This window comes from Bombina bombina, chromosome 1 (genome assembly GCF_027579735.1).
Source record: "Bombina bombina isolate aBomBom1 chromosome 1, aBomBom1.pri, whole genome shotgun sequence".
In the NCBI taxonomy this organism is placed as follows: Eukaryota; Metazoa; Chordata; class Amphibia; order Anura; family Bombinatoridae; genus Bombina; species Bombina bombina.
The window spans coordinates 1,564,833,030-1,564,851,650 of NC_069499.1; the positions used below are offsets into that span (position 1 = coordinate 1,564,833,030).

General features: G+C 39.5%; 1 protein-coding gene across 3 annotated transcripts in view; it reads right to left on the reverse strand.

The window, feature by feature from the left end:
• Positions 1-1,833: 1,833 nt before the first annotated feature.
• LOC128656059 (uncharacterized) overlaps positions 1,834-18,621 on the reverse strand; it is a 50,472-nt gene continuing 33,684 nt past the window's right edge. For 2 of the 3 annotated variants that reach the window (XM_053709727.1, XM_053709735.1), the window contains exons 6-7: positions 16,637-16,740; positions 1,834-3,434 (exon numbers count right to left, since the gene is read on the reverse strand). In XM_053709727.1, coding sequence (XP_053565702.1) covers positions 3,294-3,434; positions 16,637-16,740 — 245 coding nt within the window. In that variant the 3' untranslated portion in view covers positions 1,834-3,293. The remainder of the gene's footprint in view (positions 3,435-16,636; positions 16,741-18,621) is intronic. The other variant, XM_053709745.1, reaches the window with a different exon arrangement.

The window sequence follows — 18,621 nt, forward strand, 5'->3', positions numbered from 1 at the left end:
GAGTAAAAGAAGACTTTATATACATGAGTAAAAGAAGACTTTATATACATGAAGACTTTATATACATGAGTAAAAGAAGACTTTATATACATGAAGACTTTATATACATGAGTAAAAGAAGACTTTATATACATGAGTAAAAGAAGACTTTATATACATGAAGACTTTATATACATGAGTAAAAGAAGACTTTATATACATGAGTAAAAGAAGACTTTATATACATGAAGACTTTATATACATAAGTAAAAGAAGACTTTATATACATGAGTAAAAGAAGACTTTATATACATGAAGACTTTATATACATGAGTAAAAGAAGACTTTATATACATGAGTAAAAGAAGACTTTATATACATGAGTAAAAGAAGACTTTATATATGCGAGTTAAAGAAGACTTTATATACATGAGTAAAAGAAGACTTTTCTATACATGAGTGAATATACAAGAGTGAAAGAAGACTTTATATACATGAGTGAAAGAAGACTTTATATACATGAGTAAAAGAAGACTTTATATACATGAGTAAAAGAAGACTTTATATATGTGAGTAAAAGAAGACTTTATACATGAGTAAAAGAAGACTTTATATATGTGAGTAAAAGAAGACTTTATATACATGAGTAAAAGAAGACTTTATATATGTGAGTAAAAGAAGACTTTATATATGTGAGTAAAAGAAGACTTTATATACATGAGTAAAAGAAGACTTTATATATGTGAGTAAAAGAAGACTTTATATATGTGAGTAAAAGAAGACTTTATATATGTGAGTAAAAGAAGACTTTATATACATGAATAAAAGAAGACTTTATATATGTGAGTAAAAGAAGACTTTATATACATGAGTAAAAGAAGACTTTATATACATGAGTAAAAGAAGACTCTATATACATGAGTAAAAGAAGACTTTATATATGTGAGTAAAAGAAGACTTTATATATGTGAGTATAAGAAGACTTTATATACATGAGTGAAAGAAGACTTTATATACTTGAGTGAAAGAAAACTTTATATACATGAGTAAAAGAAAAGTTTATATACATGAGTAAAAGAAAACTTTATATATGTGAGTAAAAGAAGACTATATACATGAGTAAAAGAAGACTTTATATATGTGAGTAAAAGAAGACTTTATATACATGAGTAAAAGAAGACTTTATATACATGAGTAAAAAAATACTTTATATATGTGAGTAAAAGAAGACTTTATATACATGAGTGAAAGAAAACGTTATATACGTGAGTAAAAAAAAGACTTTATATACATGAGTAAAAGAAGACTTTATATATGCGACTATGTTAATCCTTCTGTAGAACTTATGAGGTCTATCATGGGCCTTTCCATAAAAAATAAAGTATAACTCAAATATCTCATAAGGAATGTACTGGTAAACCATAACAATTTTATTACATGACAGGTATTTAATGCCCCCTAGGACCCCAGTCCAAACTATTTTGGGTCAGATTACAAGTGGAACTGCAAATTGCGCTTATGCAAGCACAATATTTGAGCTCCAATCAATAATACCAGCACACGCAAATGTGCACTGGTAAGTTGAGTGCAATGTGAACACGAGGTCGCATTGAAGGGAAGCTTTGTGCTCACAAAAGCACGCTTTCTTAGGCTCCAATGGGAGTCTCGTAAAGTTTAAATTTCACTGGTATTGTTAAAATACTTACCTTTTCTTCTTGAAGCTAGAGAAGCGATTCCCCCTTCTGCCGCTCGTCTCTTCTTACGTCAGCAATGAGGAATACGGCATCCTCCAATCACGGCTGTGATTGGAAGATGCCACATTCGTCATTGCTGACGTATGAAGTGATGAGCGGCAGGAGGGGGAATCGCTTCTCCGGCTTCAAGAAGAAAAGGTAAGTATTTTAACAATACCGGTGAAATTTAAACTTTCATGAATGAAAGTGCCCCTGTTTTTAATAGTATTTTTTAAAAACCGGGCACTCATTCTTGAAAGTTGACATTCACTTTAAGCTTGACTTCCATCGAGGGTTGCCAATTGTCCTCCACAAAAATACTGGTCAATCTGTCGGTGACGGTGCACACTGAGAGCTGGGGTCATACAATGCCCCCCCATGATGATATTTTTCATCACTGACCAGTCATTTTATGTCTTGGCTGCCAGTTACATACTCTACCTCATTGGCTGCCTGTAACATATTCTACCTCATTGACTGCCAGTAACATATTCTACCTCATTGTCTGCCAGTAATATATTCTACCTCATTGGTTAGCAGTAATATATTCTAGCTCATTGGCTTCCAGTAAAATATTCTACCTCATTGGCTGCCAGTAAGATATGTTTACATATGTATGCGTTTAGGCATTGGAGGCCTTTTATATTTATCTAGGGACTTGCAAACCTGCATCCATCTCAGTTAAAGCTAAGGGCTGACAAATATTTACAACATTTAAGATCCAACAAGAGTATTAAATAGCAAGACACATCATTTTTATGTGCCGGGTAAGAATATTAATAGGTATATGTACAAAGATCCAAAACTTAATTTTTTTACTTCCATGTTCCTGGGTATTTCATTTATTAAGCCATCCTGTGGAATTAAGAAATATTTCATCTTAACCTCAGTGTATTGTTTGATGCTATCTGCAAGTGCCTTTTCCAGGGAAATGTTAAAGAGACAAATCATTAACATAAACGACATACAGTCCTCTTGGACGGCCAATGAATGTACCTGGATGTTATTTACAGCTGTCTCCAACCCATCAAGACTTTGAGCAAAGTATAGCTGCAATTTATCATCAGTCTAGAAATAAATATTTCCATTCTTGGGTGTTTTTATGGTTTAGGTCAACTAGGCCTATGCCTAGGACTGCAAACTTTAGGATGGGTAGCAAAATAAGGGGGACAGCTCTGTGACATAATATTTTCCCAGTCCTAATCTCTCCAAAATGTTGTGTTATTTCATTTGATTACAAATAAATGGAGGGGGGGGGGGTCTACTTCATGTGTTCCTAGTTGTCAAATAGGACCTTGCTGAAGGTAGAGAGGGTTTTGGAGTGGCATATTTTCTAATGCCAGTTTAGCACAAAAATATAAACAAACCATTGTTTCCATTTAAGTTTCTGGACCTTTTTATATACATGTGTTGCCAATTTGTTCAGTAGAGTCCTGTCTCACTGAGAAAATCTCCTTCTTGTTCTTCTGCATACACAGAAAGTCTGTGTTACATGGGATATATGAAACACAAGGAATGATACAGTATTCCAGCAATAAATAAAGCCAGTGATGAGTGAGTAGCGTTCAAATATTCCCTGATTTACACTGTATCACAGATGAGCTGTAGTCGTGACTTTTCTGCTGAGGTTTCCTCTTGTGCATTCTCTTTTGCAGCAGAAGATAACATAATATCATTAGAGAGTGGATATATCAGATGCCTTGGATCTCTCTGACGTCTCTTCTGAAAATACAAAATTTGTGTTTATGTCAATTAATTTGTGCAAAGCAATAACAAGTCAATGTCATAAGGGTTTAACAAAAGGAAACTGACAATTATTTCTTAGTTGATTCCATCTAAAATATATTTACCCGTGTTTAGAAGGGATTATTTTTTATTACTTTAAAAATGTATAGAAATATTAAATAAAAAAAAGCAACCAGAAAAGCTGGTCCCTCAACATCCAGCAATAGCAATTATCTGCATTATCTTAGTTTCTCATTTTAAAGAAGTGGATTTATTTTAATCTCATGGTCTAAAACCAGAATAAATCATATTGCTGAAAACATGAAGCTGGTCTTGTAGTAAAACAGTTATGAAACTGAACATAACACTTTCATGGATTAGACCGAGAACCAGATCTAAAGGTCTCTGGTCTAGAAAGGCAAATTGTAGCTTGAGAGCTGTTTATTTTGCTAAGTGATGTTCTGGGTGTGAGAGACACACATTATAATAAGATAATACTTAGAGTGCAATTTTATAAAAATCCAAACCTTTCATTATACTTCTGTTATAACATTAATTTATTTATTTTAGTATTGATTATTTTCCTTGACATCATGCCAATGAAGTGAGTTCTGTATATTTGCAATGTCTGTATATCTGCAAAAATGTTTTAACAATGTTAATCCATACAGTGATCAAGACATGTGCACGTGTACCTCAGTTTGCTCTTATGGAAAGGAATTAAAGGGATATGAAACCCAAAAAAACCCATCATTTATGCTTAATAGATACATTCCTTTCCTTCCTGGCAGGGAGAGCCATTCATTCCTTACTGTTGGGAAATACCATACCTGGCCACCAGGAGGAGGCAAAGACAACCCAGCCAAAGGCCTTAATATCCCTCCCACTTCCCCTATCCCCCAGTCATACTGCCGAGGGAACAAGGAAAAGTAGGAAAAACATCATGGTATAAAAGTTCCAGAAGAAATAATATAAAAAGGGAGACACCCAACAAAAAAATAAATTACGGGCGGGGTCGTGGACTTTCCATGCCAGGAAGGAAAGGAATTTATCTGGTAAGCATTAATTATGTTTTTCTTCCATAAGGCAGGGAGAGTCCACGACTTCATTTCTTACTGTTGGGGAAACTATACCCAAGCTCCAGAGGACATTGAAGAAATGACGTGAGGGAACAAAAAAGAGATGGACCCTATTCTGAGGGCACCACAGCCTGCAAAACTTTTCTCACGAAAGCTGCTTCAGCCGAAACGAACACTTTAAACTTGTAAAATTTAGAAAAAGTGTGTAAGGAGGAACAGGTAGCCACCTTACAAATCTGATCCATAGAGGCTTTGTTCTTAAAAGCCCAGGAGAAAGCCACTGCTCTAGTGGAATGAACAGTTATCATCTCAGGAGGCTGTCTCCCCGCTGTCTCATAAGCTAAGTGGAAGACACTCCTCAACCAAAAAGATAGGGAAGTCATAGTAGCCTTCTGCCCCTTACGCTTCCCCATATAAACGAAAAACAAAGAGAAAGATTGGGCGCCATGTACTAAGGCGTCAATTTTTTCACACAGACCGTATCGAAATAACCCGCCGGCATTCGCACCATGCGGATGGCACTTCGTTACATGAATGTACTAAAAACCAAGCCGTAAAATTTTGCGTCTATTGTGTGTCGAAGACAAACGGATTATTGATAACTTTGAAGCTTCGTTCGGCGCGAAAGAGCAAAGTTAAGAAGCAGTCTGCGACCTGATTGGTTTAGCAGTCTGCGACCTGATTGGCACACGTACCTTGGAAAGACGACCATCAAAGCATCAATAACTTTGGTTAGGTGCCTCGAAAAAGCAGACTGGCTGATGCCAATTATAACGCTAGACACAGCTTGGAATGAACCAGTGGCAAAAAAGTGTAAGGCTGCCAACAGTTTTAATAGTCCGGGTATGGCTTGTGAACGCGCTGTCATAGGTTCCAGGTATTCTGCTATTTCATAGTAAAGTTCCATAATAGCTTCTCTGTCCAAACGGAATCTCTGGATACTCTCTCGATCAGAAATGCTTTCCAAACCCATACGTGGAAGGAAAACTCTAGGGACTCTGATTCTTCTACCTCTCCTTCTTTGCAAGTTGTCAACCGGTGCCTGTATAGCCCTTCTTCCTCGTAATTGAATTAATCGGAAAAGAAACATGTGTAAAAGTGTCTCCATCTTCATTCAGTGATCCAAAAACCAATAATGCTACAATAGTAGTCTATTCCTTTCACTTAAGTACTTCTACCTGGCGTCAGGTTGATACGCCCTATAGTTTTCTATTGTATTCGCTACCTAAATGGTCGCGAAGCAAATCACGCGAAGTTACAGTGAAAGTTGGAGCGGACGGATTAGTTTTAACATTCATAATTTCCGATTACAGCGAATTTACGTGCGATCGAACATGTAGTAAGTGGAAAAAGGCTTCGGAACGATCAGTTGCGTAAAATTACGATCGCTGATGAAAATAGTGGTTTTTCAACCAGATCGCAGATTGGTACATATGAGAAGCAGATCGTGAGCGAATTTTGATGCGGAAATACAGACGGACGGTCACTTCGAAGCTTAGTACATGGCGCCCATTGTCTGAATTCCATAGTAGCCTGAAGATAGAACTTCAAGGCATGAACCACATATAGATTGTAAAGCAAACGTTTCTTCGCTGAAGAAGGATTAGGACACATGGAAGGAACAATTTCTTGATTAATGTTACGATACAACACCACCTTATGGAGAAGCCTTAATTTAGTATGTAAAACCGCCTTATCAGCATGGAAAACCAAATAAGAGGGGTCACATTGCAAAGCAGAAATCCGAGAAACTCTGCGCGCAGAGGCAATAGCCAACAAAAAAAGAACCTTCCAAGATAACAATTTAATGTCAACTGTATGCATAGGCTCAAACAGAGCCTTCTGCAAAACAGTAAGAACAAAATTGAGGCTCCAAGGCAGAGTCCCAGATCTAAACACAGGTCTGATCCTAGTCAGAGCCTTAACAAAGGACTGCATATCTGGAAGCTCAGCCAATTTCTTGTGCAGTAATACTGACAGGGCCAATATCTGTACCTTCAGGGAACTAGCAGATAGACCCTTCTCCAGTCCATCCTGGAGAAAAGATAACGTTCTGGCAACCTTAACCTTATGCCAGTGCAAGTAAGTCCTCCACACTTTATTGTAGATACAATGAGTAACTGGCTTACAAGCTTGAACCAGATCCACAAACCACATTTGCTCGCTCCTGCTTGATGCGAGCTACCACACAAGGGTTAAACGGTAATGGAGGAAAAATATATATGAGTCTGAAACTCCATGGTACTGATAGGGCATCTATTAGTTCCGCATGAGGATCCTTCAACCTCAACCCGTACCTGAGTAGCTTGGTATTGAGGCAGGATGCCATGAGATCTATCTCTGGCATCCCCCACGCGCTGCATATCTTTGCAAACACCTCGGGATGGAGAGACCATTCCCCTGGGTGAAAGGATTGCCTGCTGAGGAAGTCCGCTTCCCAGTTGTCCACACCTGGAATGTGGATCTCTGACAGCATACATCTGTGAGTCCTTGCCCACTCTAGTATCTGAGATACTTCTCACATCACCAAGGGACTTCTCGTTCCCCCCTGATGGTTGATGTAGGCAACTAAGGTTATATTGTCTGATTGGAATCTGATAAACTGGGACAAACCCAGAAGGGACCAAGCCTTCAAGGCTTTGAAGATTGCCCAGAATTCCAATATATTCATAGGAAGGGAGGACTCCTCCTAAGTCCACAGCCCTTGTGCCTTCTTGGCACCCCAAACAGCTGCCCAGCCGGAAAGGCTTGCGTCCATAGTCATAATCTCCCAGGATGGTCTCAAGAAGCACCTTGAGACAGATGATCTGGACAGAGCCACCAAGAAAATGAGTCTCTCAACAGGTTGTCAAGCAAGTTGAGACAGATCTGAATGGTCACCGTTCTATTGTCTCATCATGCATAGTTGTCTTAGATGGAATTTGGCAAAGGGAATGATGTCCATACAGGACACCATGAGTCCGATCACCTCCATACACTGGGCCACTGAGAGTCTCAAGGAGGCCTGGAGGGCAAGAAATGCAGTAGTTAGCTTTCATGGATATGGCGTCTATTATTGTCCCCAGGAAATTCACCCTTGTACTTTGAGTAAGATAACTCTTTCCCAAGTTTATTTTCCATCCATGTGATTGAAGAAGACTGAGAGGGAACTCTGAGTGTTCTTCTGCTAGACAAAAAGATAGTGCCTGTATGAAGATATCATCCAGGTAAGGCGCTACTGCAATACTTCATGTTCTGGCAAAGGCTAGAAGAGCCCCCAGGACCTTCGAAAATATACTTGGAGCAGTAGCTAGGCCAAACGGAAGGGCTATGAACTGGAAGTGCTGGTCCAGAAAGGCAAACCTCAGGAACTGAAAATGTTCCCTGTGTATCGGAACATGAAGGTATGCATCCTTTAGGTCTATGGTGGTCATAAACTGTCCTTCCTAAACCAGAGGAAGGATTGACCGTATTTTCTCCATCTTGAAAGAGGTAACACTCAGAAACTTGTTTAGGCACTTTAAGTCCAGAATTGGACAAAATGTTCACTCCTTTTTTGGAACCACGAAAAGGTTTAGTTTGAAAAGGTTCTGTCACATGGGGGTTTCCACTTCAGCCCTCAATCAATTTAAGCAATCAATTTAAGCAACATTACTTCTCTACTCTTATCTCTACTCTTTCTTCAAACCCAAAAGGTTACTCTTCTCCGCCCACCCCCACATCCTTCTCTGTCAGCTCAAGACTTTGCCAGCCACTTCAATAACAAAATCTACTCCATAAGATTGCGGCCTAGCTATGAGGTGGTGCAACATGGAGGATTCCCACATGGCTATCCTAGCCCTCTTTGAAGAGTATGATCGTAATATCAAGAGCAGACGAGACCGGCTTATTTTGATTGCTGTACACCGGGATGCAGAAGAAGAAAGTGCTGAGTCAAATGGAGGAGCGGCTGTGGTTCCGAGCATGCACAAGATTGTTGACCAGGGGACTATCACTCAATATTCTATAACGGAGACAGCCTACCCTTCAGAAGCCACTCCAGCCCACGGGAGCAACGGTCACTCACCATACCCCTCTCTTTTGGGAAATGCGGCTGATGCTCGGGAGCTAATTGGGATCTCTATGTACCTGCAGGAGGGAACAGATGTGGGGAATACTGCAGATGGGGTTCCTGTGATGATTGGAGAGGGGGTCACGGTTCAGTCCGAGCAGGAGGTTACACCTTCAGAGGTACATTACCATGTCGGGTGGGCAATCTTTTTACACTGCCTGGGTTTGCAGTGCAGTTGTTCTCCTATACGTATTCCTGTGCTGGCTTCTCAGGGTCCTGGTGAGACTGGCCGTGCTAACATAAAAGTCGGAGTTGGGTGTCAATTTTGTTGCGGCAGTGAATGCCAAATGTTTTGGCTTACAATAACATTCTGCATATCTTATATGCTCCTAACTAAGTTTAATACTTGGAACTATTAAATAACTTTATAGTATTTGAACCCAAGACATCTGCATTCATGAAGATTTCTGTCTGAAAATGTGTAGATTCTGCAGCTAAGTCCTCTTGTTGTTTATATTATATGTAGAACTAATGGAGATTTCATGGTGTTAGTTGAAAATACTCCAGTTACCTAAAAATATTTGTTACCTTTAATAGGCTCTACAATATCTTGTACCACACTACTAATTACTTCTGCCCTTTTTTATGCCTTTACAGTAGAAAACTATTTACTTCTCATATATGGGCTGCTTTTCTATCATATTTGCTGAAGTATAAATATATTTTTACAACCTGGTGTGTGGATCTGCATTACGAAGAGACTTTGCATCCATGCAAACAGGATAGGCAGATTATGCTAATCAAATTTTTGCGCATCTGACCCGCTCTATTTAGTCTATTGGAAACTATATGGATATGCTTTTTCTTATTTTTTACTCTGACATACCCTCTCTACTGTGGGTACATATACCACTCTATGCATGAAGACATGTTGTCTAATACCCAGTTGGGGGCCACCTACCTATCAACACACTCTACTGTTTTTTCTGTAGTTTAAGCTCTTGTTAGCTATTTACCCCATGTTAACTGTTAAAACATATTCCTTATATGCAACAAGATTTCCCAACACTTATATAGTCTGAGTACTGCTTGGTAAGGCCCCACATATGAATATATTTATAAATCGTTTGCACTATATATTACACTGTTAACTACAATAGGTGGGGTGATCATACATTCATGAAAACATATGTTCTGTAACTATCCAGATCTTACACTTGTAACTTTCCTAACTAACGCCTAGATTTAGAGTTCTGCGTTAGCCGTCCAAACCAGCATTACGGGGTGCTAACGCTGATTTTTACCGCCCGCTGGTATTTAGAGTCAGTCATGAAAGGGTCTAATGCTCACTTTCCAGCCGCAACTTTTCCATACCGCAGATTCCCTGACGTCAATTGCGTATCCTATCTTTTCAATGGGATCTTTCTAACGCCGGTATTTAGAGTCTTGGCTGAAGTGAGCATTAGAAATCTAACGACAAGACTCCAGCCGCAGAGAAAAGTCAGGAGTTAAGAGCTTTATGGGCTAACGCCGGTTCATAAAGCTCTAACTACTGTGCTCTAAACTACACTAATACCCATAAACTACCTATGTACCCCTAAACCGAGGCCCCCCCCACATCGTCGCCACTCTATTAAATTTTTTTAACCCCTAATCTGCCGACCGCACACCGCCGCCACCTACATTATCCCTATGTACCCCTAATCTGCTGCCCCTAACACCGCCGACACCTACATAACATTTATTAACCCCTAATCTGCCCCCCCAATGTCGCCGCTACCTACCTACAATTATTAACCCCTAATCTGCCGACCGGACTTCACCGCTACTATAATAACGTTATCAACCCCTAATCCGCCTCACTCCCGCCTCAAAAACCCTATAATAAATAGTATTAACCCCTAATCTGCCCTCCCTAACATCGCCGACACCTAACTTCAAGTATTAACCCCTAATCTGCCGACCGGACCTCGCCGCTACTATAATAAATGTATTAACCCCTAAAGCTAAGTCTAACCCTAACACTAACACCCCCCTAAGTTAAATATAATTTAAATCTAACGAAATAAAATAAATCTTATTAAATAAATTATTCCTATTTAAAGCTAAATACTTACCTGTAAAATAAACCCTAATATAGCTACAATATAAATAATAATTATATTGTAGCTATTTTAGGATTAATATTTATTTTACAGGCAACTTTGTATCTATTTTAACCAGGTACAATAGCTATTAAATAGTTAATAACTATTTAATAGCTACCTAGATAAAATAATTACAAAATTACCTGTAAAATAAATCCTAACCTAAGTTACAATTAAACCTAACACTACACTATCAATAAATAAATTAAATAAACTATCTACAATTATCTACAATTATATCAACTAAACTAAATTACAAAAAAAACAAACACTAAATTACAAAAAAAACAAACACTAAATTACAAAATATAAAAAAGATTACAAGAATTTTAAACTAATTACACCTACTCTAAGCCCCCTAAAAAAATAACAAAGCCCTTCAAAATAAAAAAAATGCCCTACCCTATTCTAAAATAAAAATTTTAAAGCTCTTTTACCTTACCAGCCCTTAAAAGGGCCTTTTGTGGGCCATGCCCCAAAGAATTCTGCTCTTTTGCCTGTAAAAAAAAACCATACAATACCCCCCCAACATTACAACCCACCACCCACATACCCCTAATCTAACCCAAACCCCCCTTAAATAAACCTAACACTAAGCCCCTGAAGATCTCCCTACCTTGTCTTCACCACGCAGGGTATCACCGATCCGTCCAGAAGAGGGTCCGAAGTCTTCCTCCTATCCGGCAAGAAGAGCTCCTCCATAGGGTCCAAAGTCTTCATCCTATCTGGGCAGAAGAGGACATCCGGACCAGCAGACATCTTCATCCAAGCGGCATCTTCTATCTTCTTCCATCCGGCGCGGAGCGGGACCATCTTCAAGCAGCCGACGCAGAGCCATCCTTCTATCAGCCAATCGGAATTAAGCTAGGAAAAATCTGATTGGCTGATTGAATCAGCCAATCAGATTCAAGTTCAATCGGATTGGCTGATTGGATCAGCCAATCAGATTGAGCTTGCATTCTATTGGCTGATCGGAACAGCCAATAGAATGCGAGCTCAATCTGATTGGCTGATTGGATCAGCCAATCGGATTGAACTTGAATCTGATTGGCTGATTCAATCAGCCAATCAGATTTTCCCTACCTTAATTCCGATTGGCTGATAGAATCCTATCAGCCAATTGGAATTCGAGGGACGCCATCTTGGATGACGTCCCTTAAAGGAACCTTCATTCGTCGTTAGTCCGTCGGTGAAGAAGGATGGCTCCGCGTCGGCTGCTTGAAGATGGTCCCGCTCCGCGCCGGATGGAAGAAGATAGAAGATGCCGCCTGGATGAAGATGTTTGCCGGTCCGGATCTCCTCTTCTGCCCGGATAGGATGAAGACTTTGGACCCTCTGGAGGAGCTCTTCTTGACGGATAGGAGGAAGACTTCGGACCCTCTTCTGGACGGATCGGTGATACCCGGCATGGTGAAGACAAGGTAGGGAGATCTTCAGGGGCTTAGTGTTAGGTTTATTTAAGGGGGGTTTGGGTTAGATTAGGGGTATGTGGGTGGTGGGTTGTAATGTTGGGGGGGGGTATTGTATGTATTTTTTTACAAGCAAAAGAGCAGAATTCTTTGGGGCATGCCCCGCAAAAGGCCCTTTTAAGGGCTGGTAAGGTAAAAGAGCTTTACAATTTTTATTTTAGAATAGGGTAGGGCATTTTTTATTTTGGGGGGCTTTGTTATTTTTTTAGGGGGCTTAGAGTAGGTGTAATTAGTTTAAAATTCTTGTAATTTTTTTTATTTTTTGTAATTTAGTGTTTGTTTGTTTTTGTAATTTAGTGTTTGTTTGTTTTTGTAATTTAGTTTAGTTGATATAATTGTAGGTAATTGTAGGTAGTTTATTTAATTTATTGATAGTGTAGTGTTAGGTTTAATTGTAACTTAGGTTAGGATTTATTTTACAGGTAATTTTGTAATTATTTTAACTAGGTAGCTATTAAATAGTTATTAACTATTTAATAGCTATTGTACCTGGTTAAAATAAATACAAAGTTGCCTGTAAAATAAATATTAATCCTAAAATAGCTACAATATAATTATTATTTATATTGTAGCTATATTAGGGTTTATTTTACAGGTAAGTATTTAGCTTTAAATAGGAATAATTTATTTAATAAGATTTATTTTATTTCGTTAGATTTAAATTATATTTAACTTAGGGGGGTGTTAGTGTTAGGGTTAGACTTAGCTTTAGGGGTTAATACATTTATTATAGTAGCGGCGAGGTCCGGTCGGCAGATTAGGGGTTAATACTTGAAGTTAGGTGTGGGCGATGTTAGGGAGGGCAGATTAGGGGTTAATACTATTTATTATAGGGTTTTTGAGGCGGGAGTGAGGCGGATTAGGGGTTGATAACGTTATTATAGTAGCGGTGAGGTCCGGTCGGCAGATTAGGGGTTAATAATTGTAGGTAGGTGGCGGCGACGTTGGGGGCGGCAGATTAGGGGTTAATAAATATAATATAGGGGTCGGCGGTGTTAGGGGCAGCAGATTAGGGGTACATAGGGATAACGTAGGTGGCGGCGGTGTACGGAATGGAAGATTAGGGGTTAAAAATAATATGCAGGGGTCAGCGATAGCAGGGGCGGCAGATTAGGGGTTAATAAGTGTAAGGCTAGGGGTGTTTAGACTCGGGGTACATGTTAGGGTGTTAGGTGCAGACATAGGAAGTGTTTCCCCATAGGAAACAATGGGGCTGCGTTAGGAGCTGAACGCTGCTTTTTTGCAGGTGTTAGGTTTTTTTTCAGCCCAAACTGCCCCATTGTTTCCTATGGGGGAATCGTGCACGAGCACGTTTTTGATGCTGGCCGCGTCCGTAAGCACCGCTGGTATTGAAAGTTGCAGTGGCGGTAAATTATGCTCTACGCTCCCTTTTTGGAGCCTAACGCAGCCCTTCTGTGAACTGTAAATACCAGCGGTATTTAAAAGGTGCGGGGGAAAAAATACACGCGTAGCTAACGCACGCCTTTGGCCGCAGAACTCTAAATCTAGCCGTAAGCTTTTCCATTTAGCTGAATATCTTAGACCATAAGCCTGTCAGAAATTTTTATGTAATAGTATATGCATTTGTACTACCATTCTGGATTAATGGGAGTTAGAAATAATGTTAGCGCACTACAGGAAGGGTTAGATTCAAGCTTCCTTATGCTGCAGCCCTTGGGCTAGGTGTCTGGTATTGTGTATTGTGTAAGGTTACTAAAAACACCACTATAATGTACATATTGTTTTATATGCTGTCTCCCCATGGTTGACTGGATCTCTACTTGATATATGCAGTTCAGAGATTTAGCACTATTAGCTGTTCCCTTCTTATTTGTATGTATAGTATGATTTTTGCACCCCCCCAACAGTAAAACCCACCACCCACACAACCAAACCCCCCCAAAAAAATCCTATCTAAAAAAACCTAAGCTCCCCATTGCCCTGAAAAGGGCATTTGGATGGGTATTGCCCTGTCTGGGGTGGCAGATTAGGGTTTTTTAGACTCGAGGTTTATGTTAGGGTGTTAGGTGTAAACATAGGTTTTCTTTCCCCATAGGAATCAATAGGGCTGCGTTACGGAACTTTACGCTCCTTTATTGCAGGTGTTAGGCTTTTTTTTAGTCGGCTCTCCCCATTGATGTTTATGGGGAAATCGTGCACGAGCACGTAAAACAAGCTCAAAGCAGCGCTGGCATTTGAGTGCGGTATGGAGCTCAATTTTGCTCAACGCTGCAATATTGCCTGCTAACGCCGGGTTTTTGCAAACCTGTAATAGTAGCGCTATAGGGAGGTGAGCAGTGGCAATAACTTGCAAGTTAGCACTGTGCTGCTCATAACGCAAAACTCGTAATCTGGCCGAATGTTCCTTCCTGTCTTCATAAACCCTGTCTAATTAATGGATCTTAGGTTCCTCAGGGAGTTTAGCCTCTGGAACCTCTAGTGTAGACAGAACCTTCTTTATTAAAAAAACGCAGATGCTCGATTTTAAATCTAAAGGAGAATTCCTCAGCTGAAGGAGGTTTAGAAACTGAAGTCTCTGATAAAGAAAGTTCACCCTCTGAAGCTACAGAGGTTAACTCATCCTTGGATACCTGAGACATAATAGCTAAATCTGACAAATATTTAGATGATTCTAGGTCAGGAGAACTATGTTTAACCTTTCTCTTACATTTGCTAGAGGGAGGTAAGGCACTCAGGGACGCAGACACCGCCAATTGTAACTGCACTATAAAGTCCGCCGGAAAAAAGTCCCCTCCAGATGAAGGATTAGTCGAGCCGTGGGGAACTGTATGTGGAGCAGGTAGTGTAGAATGGGTAGTAATCTCTCAGGACACAGATTCCTGAGAGGTAGATGGCTCAGAGGGGGTAATAGCGCTATGAGTAATAGCAGGCTTTTCTACCTTCTTATACTTTAGAACAGTGCTTAGGCAAATGGAAAAAAATGAGCAGGTGGGCAAACCACGGCCTCCTCACAATATAAACAGGAAACATTATTAATCAGTACAGAAGGAGTGAAACCTTCTAATGTAGTATCAGAGTCATCCATAACTAAGATATATCCACAGAAGGACAGACAAAAAAAAAAGTTTTTATTAAAAAAAACAAAACGAAAAAAAAAAACCGGCACCTTTATAATCCCAATGGCTGGGGCACTCACCACCTCCTAGACCCAGACAGCTAACAGTGAAAGCGCTCTCTTTAGGAGTGATGTCTTCAGCAGGATCGTAGGAAAATTAAAAGACTGCACCCAGTCACGTGGTGCGTAGGACAGGACTTCCCCTGCTATGAAAAAGGAGCTAAGCTATTATGAGCTGCGCAACACTCAAAAACGAAAGTTAAACCTGTTTGTTCCAAGCCAAATGCACACAGAGTCTATGAGCCAAAAAAAAACTCTCACATTAAAGCAGTTATAATAACCCCTAGCTGTTCATAAAATCTCCCTGAAGGAGATATTAAGCCTTGATCCTATCGAGGCATAAAGGAGCCACACTGTGAACTTGTATAGCAAAAGTGAATACATAAAACGGTCTTACCCTCCAGGATTCATGCTGTGGAACAGGCACAGCCTCTCAAATGTGACAGTCTTGCAGCAACGCTCTGACATGGACTTTAGTGTGTAACAGCAAGCAGTGAAACTCGTCAACAGTGATCGCTCAGAAGCTGTTAGGCAACAGTCTGGATGGGTTCACAGGAAAATTTCCCTGCATCTCCAGACTCTAACTTTCATCGATACTCTCACTGAGAGGCTGACATGATTACTTAAAACTCCAGTCCTCTCTTGAAGGGAACATAACCATTACAGGACTATCCAAATCTTCTGACACTTCACTGCCACCTCCTATAGTGACGAAAAGGCAAAGAATGACTGGGGAATAGGAGAAGTGGGAGGGATATTTAAGCCTTTTGCTGGGGTGTCTTTGCCTCCTCCTGGTGGCCAGGTGTTGAATTTCCCAACAGTAAGGAATGAAGTCGTGGACTCTCTCTCCTTATAGAAGGAAATTATTTTGTGATTTAGACAGAGGATACTATTTTAAAAAAAGTTTCCAATTTACTTCTATTATCAAATTTGCTTTGCTGCCATGATAAGTTATGTTAGAGAGATACCTAGCTAGGCATCTAGAGCACTACATGGCAGGAAATAGTGCTTGCAAAACTGCTGCCATATAAAGCTCCAGAAATGGGCCGGCTCCTGAGCGTAAGTCCCTACTTTAAAACAAAAAAATCCAACATAACAAAGAAAATTTGATAATAGAAATAAATTAGAAAGCTGTTTAAAATCACCGCTCTATCTGAATCATGAAAGAACAATGTTTGGGTTTCATATCCCTTTAAGTTTTAACAAAGGAGACAACAAGGTCAATTTGAGAAAAGAAGTAGATTGGAAACTTTTTTTAAAAAGTGCACTCGCTATGAAATCTAAAAGGTTAATGCTGATTCTAATGAATGAATGAACATATAGAGGTGCAGGACTCACCTTATAACAAAAGTAAGCTACCCCTATACCAGCCAGTACTGCTAGTATTAGCATAAAGACAGCTGGCATTATCTTGTTCTCAGCTGTTCTGCTGTCTTCATTGTCTGTAATAGATAATAACAATGCTGTATTTTATAGGTTCATATTAACATAAAAATGATACTAAATGCGCCTGCTCATTCTGTTTTTAAATTGTATACATCAATAAACCGCACAAGTGAGGAGATTATTAGCACAAATAAGTGAATTTAATATTTGTTGCCAATGCTAAACACTAACAGACTCATTGTCTAACCCTGTGTACCTTCTATCTAAGCTTTTTCTGTAGTGATGAGAAATGCGAGCTCAATCCTATTGGCTGTTCCAATCAGTCAATAGGATTGAAGTTCAATCCTATTGGCTGATTGCATCAGCCAATAGGATTTGTTCTACCTTAATTCCGATTGGCTGATAGAATTCTATCAGCCAATCGAAATTGAAGGGACCCCATCTTGGATGACGTCACTTAAAGGAACCGTCATTTAGTAAGAAGACTCCAGATGAAGAGGATGCTCCGCGTCGGATGTCTTGAAGATGGACCCGCTCCGCGCCGGATGGATGAAGATAGAAGATGCCGTCTGGATGAAGACTTCTGCTCGTCTGGAGGACCACTTCGCCCAGCTTGGATGAAGACTTCTCCCGGCTTCGTTGAGGACTTCGGCCCGGTTGGGTGAAGACGTCTCCCGGTAAGGTGATCTTCAAGGGGTTAGTGTTAGGTTTTTTTAAGGGGGGGATTGGATGGGATTTAGAGTAGGGTTGGTTGTGTGGGTGGTGGGTTTTAATGTTGGGGGGGATTTGTACTTTTTATTACAGGTAAAAGAGCTGATTACTTTGGGGCAATGCCCCGCAAAAGGCCCTTTTTAGGGCTATTTGTAATTTAGTGTAGGGTAGGGCTTTTTATTTTGTTATGGGGATTAGATTAGGTGTAATTTGTTTATTATTTTCTGTTATTAAGTGTTTTTTTGTACTTTCGATAATTTTATTTAATTGTAATTAATTGTATTTAATTTAGGGAATTAATTTAATTGTACTGTAGTGTTAGGTGTAATTGTAACTTAGGTTAGGTTTTATTTTACAGGTCAATTTGTATTTATTTTATCTAGGTAGTTATTAAATAGTTAATAAGTATTTAATAACTATTGTACCTAGTTAAAATAAATACAAACTTGCCTGTAAAATAAAAATAAACCCTAAGCTAGATACAATGTAACTATTAGTTATATTGTAGCTAGCTTAGGGTTTATTTTACAGGTAAGTATTTAGTTTCAAATAGGAATAATTTAGTTAATAATATTACTTTTTCTTTAGATTTATTTAAATAATATTTAAGTTAGGGGGTGTTAGGGTTAGTGGGTTAGACTTAGGTTTAGGGGTTAATACATTTAGAATAGTGGCAGCGACGTTGGGGGCAGCAGATTAGGGGTTAATAAATGTAATGTAGGTGGCGGCGATGTAGGGGGCGGCAGATTAGGGGTTAATACGTATTATGTAGGTGGCGGTTTAGGGGTTAAACAGTTTATTTAGTTGCGGCGGTTTAGGGGTTAATTACTTTATTCGAGTGGTGGTGGGCTCAGGGAGCGGCGGTTTAGGGGTTAAACAGTTTAGTATAGTGTGGGTGTTTAGTGACAGTATACAAATAAAGCTGGGGAAAAGCCGAAGAGCCGCGAGATCGCTGACTGTTAGTTATCAACAGCCCGCTGCTCATCGACCCGTACTTGGTGCGCAACTTTTTGACAGCTTTTTTTGTTAAATATGAAGAACGTATTCAGGTCCGCTTCAGCGATGTAACCCCTAAACCGCCAAACACTCACATTGAAAATACTCAACTAAACCTATTAACCCTTAAACCACCAAACACCCACATTGCAACTAACTAAATTAAACTATTAACCCCTAAACCTAACACACCTAACTTTAAATTAAACTTACAATATAACTACCTCCAA